This window comes from Phacochoerus africanus, unplaced genomic scaffold, assembly GCF_016906955.1.
Source record: "Phacochoerus africanus isolate WHEZ1 unplaced genomic scaffold, ROS_Pafr_v1 Scaffold_128, whole genome shotgun sequence".
NCBI lineage: Eukaryota > Metazoa > Chordata > Mammalia > Artiodactyla > Suidae > Phacochoerus > Phacochoerus africanus.
In genome coordinates this window covers 32,573-38,346 of record NW_025927320.1, presented here as the reverse complement: position 1 = coordinate 38,346, position 5,774 = coordinate 32,573, and the positions used below count along the sequence as shown (strand labels likewise).

Below are 5,774 nucleotides of genomic sequence, written 5' to 3'. Positions count from 1 at the left end.
GTTAGTTTAAGCTTGTTTTGATTGGATTCCTGACATGTAATTCAGACTTCAGATTAATAACATATGAAAAGGTACAAGTATAAAAAAATCAAATAAATTTATTTTTTAATTTCTTTATTCATTTTATGGCTGCACCCATGGCATAGGGAAGTTCCGGGGCCAGGGAGTGAATCCAAGCCACAACTGCAACCCACACTGCAGCTGCAGCAATGACCGATCCATTAACCCACTGCATCAGGCTGGGGATCAAACCCACACCTCCACAGTGACCTGAGCCACTGGAGTTGGATTCTTAACCCACTGCTCTGTGGTGGGAACTCCCAAAGAAATTTTAAATAATATTTAATCTTTTTTGTCTGTTAAATTGATAAATATTTTAAATAAATTATCATATTCAGTGTTTGGGAGGGATATTGTAATGGATATACTTCTGAGCAAATACAAATCTTTTGAGAGAAACAATAATGTAGAGTTTAAAGTAATACTAAATCCTACTAATCTAAAAATATCAATCTATAAAGGAAGTCATCTAAAACAGAGACAAAGGCCTATGAATGAATTTTCAAGGCAGAGTAAAAAATGAAGATAATCTAATTGACCAACATCAGAAGAATAACAAATATGATTATGATATCATCACACAATGCAGTATTTAAAATTGTCTTGTGCAGGGTTCCCGTCATGGACAGTGGAAACTAATCCAACTAGGAACGAGGAGGTTGCAGGTTTGATCCCTGGTCTTGCTCAGGGGGTGGAGGATCTGGCATTGCCATGAGTTGTGGTGTATGTTGCAGATGTGGCTCGGATCTGATGTTGCTGTGGCTGTGGTGTAGGCCAGCAGCGATGGCTCCAATTGTTACCCCTAGCCTGGGAACCTCCATATGCCATGGTGCGGCCCTAAAAAATAGCAAAACAAAAAACAAAAAATAAAAAATAAAATTGTCTTGTGCTACAATACTTAATAATGTGTGAGAATTCTCAGAATATAATATTTACTTCAAAAGGCAGGATAAAAATAGAGTATAAAATCCTAATATTGTAAGTATATTTTTGTATTTATTCATAGAACAATACTAGAAACAGACATACTGAGTTATTACTAATAATTATCTTCATATGGTGATTTATAATTTTTATCTCTAATTTCCAAATAAATCTTGCATAATAAGATTTAATAATAAATAATAATAAAAATAATAATAAATAATAATAAAAAATCTTGTAATAACCTTTTATTACAAGAAAAAAAATAATATTTTCTTAAAGAAATAAGAAAACAAAAAAGGATTTCACATCAGAGTTAAATAAAAACTCAGATTCATGAGAGTCACAACTGTATTTACCAATATCCTTGTTTTTCCCGCCAGCTGTGGCCTATGGAAGTTCCTTGGCCATGGGTTGAATTGGAACTACAGCTGAGGCCTATGCTACAGCCATGGCAATACCAGAGCTAAGCCACATCTGTGACCTATGTTGTACCTTATGGCAATGCTGGATCCTTAGCCCACTGTGCCAAGCCAGGGATCAAACGCACATCCTCACAGAGACAACATTGGGTCCTTCACCCACTGAGCAACTAAGAAAACTCATATCAATATCCTTTTGATTATAGATGACAGAACCACAACTTAAATGAACTTAGGCCAAAAGGTGGGTGTATTGGCTCATTTATTAGCACAGCTAGTGACCACATTGAGTATAGGGCAAGAATGAAGCTGAATGCCAAGACAGCTGGAACCAAGAATTTAATACCACCAAGCTTCTGTCTTTAAATCCTACAGCTTCTTCTCCCACATGTCTTTAAAAAAATTATCCTAGATTTAATCTCTGACAGCAAGATGTATGACTGCCAGATCCCACATATCACAGCTCCAAAAGGGACTGAGGTGTGCTTTTTCTCTATTCTCAAAGTCCCATGTCCTGGGGAGAAGCTCAGATGTGGCCCATCTTGGTCAGAGACTCATACCTGTACCATTCAACTGCGGGCAGGAGATATGTCATTATAATTATGACTTGGTTCAGAAGCCTAAAGTCTGAACAAGCAGTAGTGGTCGGACAGGTAGGTTCTACATGTCATCTTCTAATCATAGCACATGGTTGCTGCTAGATAACACACATTTAGCAGAAGGAGGATGTTGCTGATTTGTGCAAACAACAGAGTAGGTGTCCACTAAAGGTAGTAATTTTTTAGAATAAAATATGAAGAGATTTTAAGCTGGTGCAGTCATTATGGAGAACAGCATGGAGGTTCCTTCAAAAACTAAATATAGGACAATGATTTGAAGCCAGCAATTCCACTCCTGGGTACATATCTGGAGAAAACCATAATTCAAAAAATACTTGCACCTAAATGTTCATCACAACACTATTTGCAATAGATAAGACATGAAAGCAACTTAAATGTCCACTGACAGAGGAATGAATAAAGAAGATGTGGAACATATATACAATGGAATAGTACTCAGCCACAAAAAGAATGAAGTCATACCAATTAAGGTAACATGGATGGACACAGAAATTATCATATAAGTAAGGTAAGTCAGACAGAGAATGATAAATATCATATGAGATCACAGTATGTGGAATCTAATAAAAATGATATGAAGGAATGGACAAAACAAAAACAGACTCAAAGATTTTCAAACCAAATTTATCGTTACCAAAGGTAAAATGTGGGGAGGATAAATTAGGTGCTTGTGATTGACATGTACACACTACTATATACAAAATAGATGGGTAACAAGGACCTATTATACAGCACAGGGAATTCTACTCAACACTGTGTAATAACCTTATATGAGAAAAGAACCTGAAAAGGAACACATTTATGTATATGTACAACTGATTCACTTTGCTGTGCACTTGAAACTAACATAACTCTGTCAGTCAACTGTACTCAAATAAAATGTATAAACAAGGAATATATTAAAACCATTTTAAATGAGAGGATAGAGAAAATGTTTATTCACTGTGCAGCTGAAGAATTTATCTTGTCATGGATAAAGAACTGACACGAAGGCAGAAAGGGTAAAGATTGGGAGGAGCAGGCATTCCTTTAAATCACCATACATGAAAAAGAATCTGAGACTCCCTGATAGATCTATTGAACATTGTTTAATCAATGGAAGAGAAAGCCCAACAAAACTTCCATTTTTAAAACACCATTTCCAAACAAATTATAAAGAAGCTGAGTATAAGTGCCAGCAAATAAACTGGAATATGTGCATTGATTTTCTAAGTGTCCAAAAAAGGAGTCAAACACAGAATAAATGATATAAGGGCAATGAAAAACAAAAGAAAAGGCAAACACCTTAACAAGTAAAATATGTTATGAAATCAATAAGGGCCAAGTGGCCCAAAGGAGCATTGGTAAACTGGTTAAGGTATATTGAGTGCGTATTTTGGTGTATAAGGATCAGAGTTATCGGCACTACATTTTTGAAAATGTCTTTGTTCTTTGTTGAAATGGGTAAGGACTGAAATTTCTAAATCTGTTCATGCAAGTCCCTTATCCCTATGGAATTGAATATAGGCGGATATTCAACATATATTATATATAAAACTCTCCCAAACTAAAATTTAGCTTTCAATGACTCAAATCATTCTGATGAAATAAGAACGGTCATGTTAGCAGAAGGTAAAGGAAGAACTTGGTTGATTACATGTGGAAATAAAAATGCATCTGTATGTACATAGGAAAATGGTATGAACAAGAGTCAAAAGGTAAAGAAGTTCTGTGGTGGCACAGTGGTTCAGTGTTGTTATCACTGTGACTCGAGTTCAATCCATGGCCTAAGAATCTCCTCATGCTATGGAACTAACTTAAAATAAAAAAGTCAAAAGGTAAGTTTTGTGATAACCAGCCAGCACTATTCAGATAATAGGCTTGGCCTAAGGATCCTATTTTTCCAAATGTGATGATGGGCATATAGTAGCATGGGAGATATAGGCATTAAGTATCAAAATCTGATATGATTAAATATTTGAATAACCCAGCTAACCCTTCTTGCTTTGATTCCCTGTACATTGATTGTTCCTATCATAACTTGACTTCCTAGAAATTTCTTTATAGTGAAAGAATGAGTTACACTTATGTGGAAGTTGTTCAGACCACTTGATAATTTTTTGTGGCAAATTAATAAACTGGGATCTTGATGTATGTATTTCCATCTAGCATTAATTTACTTAGTGTCAATAAGCGTTTATTCATATATAACCCACTCTGACACTGAGCAGACTTAGCATAAAAAATAGTAAATTTGTCAAAGTAGTGTCTCCTGAGAGATAAGCATTTGGACTTCTCCAGAAGACACATTTTACCACATTCTTTCTCCAACCATATAGAGTAACACAATCTCTCACTTAACATTTTTAAAAGAACCATGTTATTTTAATGTGGGACAACTAAATGTTCATAAGGTACTTAGATGCTCCTGATATTAAAATAATGGAAATTCAATATTACTCCATGTGACTAAGGAGACTTCATGATACTTTTGGCATTTACGAAATCCTCCTATAAATAAAAATCTGACTGCATACTTTCCTCATTGCCATTTTCATTTCTTTGTTCCTGAATGTATAGATGACTGAATTTAAAAAAGGAGTGAGAACTGCATCAAAAACAGCAAGGAATTTGTCTAGGTGGGATGTGGGATGAGGCCAGATATAAGCAAAAATGCAAGGACCGAAAAATAAAATCACCACCATGACATGAGTTGACAAGGTGGAGAGGGCCTTAGATGAGCTCCCTGAAGAGTGTTTCTGAACAGTAATCAGGATAAAAATGTAGGAGATGAACAATATGACAAACGATCCCAGGGATATAAATCCACTGTTGGCAGTGACCATGAACTCTAGCCTATAGGTATCTGTGCAGGCAAGTTTGATGAACCGAGGAAGGTCACAGTAAAAGCTGTCTAGAACATTAGGGCCACAGAATGGCAATTTTACAACAAAAACCAGTTGAACCACAGAGTGAACCAAACCAATTATCCATGCAGCAACCAGAAACAGAATACATATTTTGGGGTTCATAATAGTCAAATAGTGAAGAGGCTTACATATGGCGACATATCTGTCAAAGGCCATGGCAATGAGAAGCACCATCTCCACACTACCAATGAGGTGGAGGAAGAAGATTTGAGCGATGCAGCCACTGAAGGAGATGACTTTATGTTTCCTGAACAGATCATAAATCATCTTGGGAGAAAAGACAGAAGAAACTCCTAAGTCAATGAAGGAGAGGTTGGCTAACAGAAAGTACATGGGGGAGTGTAAGTGACGGTCGGAAGTCACAGTGAGCATAATGAGGGAGTTTCCCATCATGCTTGCGATGTAAAAAACAGAAGAGAACAGAAAGAGGAGAAGTTGTATTTCCCAGGAGTTGGTGAGTCCCAGGAACACAAACTCTGATACCACAGAATGATTGGTTCCATCCATTGATTTATCAGCTTGAGTTTTCAGATAAAGAAAAAGGTAAAGAAAATGAAAATAAGAATGTTAATGTTCTATATTATAATGATTAATTATTCAAGGATATTCACAGTGTGAACACTATAACTTCACAATTCCTTCTCAGGGCCATATCATCACTAAATAAGCATTTTTTACCTGTGGTCACTTAAAGCAGTTGAGTCACTTCCACATGCAATATCCCTTTACCATATCCTCCAGGACTAGTCATCTACAAATAAGAGAATGGAACAAGTATGAAACATAATAGATGTGGATGGCAAGGATTGAGAGGGGCAGTCTAGATGGTACAGAGCAAT

At 36.1% G+C, this 5,774-nt stretch overlaps 1 protein-coding gene across 1 annotated transcript; it reads right to left on the bottom strand.

The window, feature by feature from the left end:
• Window positions 1-4,503: 4,503 nt before the first annotated feature.
• On the bottom strand, window positions 4,504-5,442 carry LOC125119101 (olfactory receptor 4F3/4F16/4F29-like). Its single transcript, XM_047765949.1, has one exon. It carries the CDS (start codon window positions 5,440-5,442, stop codon window positions 4,504-4,506), a length of 939 nt encoding a protein of 312 aa, XP_047621905.1.
• Window positions 5,443-5,774: the final 332 nt, after the last annotated feature.

Bases quoted from the DNA above. Each gene is read 5' to 3' on its own strand.
- LOC125119101 (XM_047765949.1), bottom strand. From the start codon at position 5,442: ATGGATGGAACCAATCATTCTGTGGTATCAGAGTTTGTGTTCCTGGGA.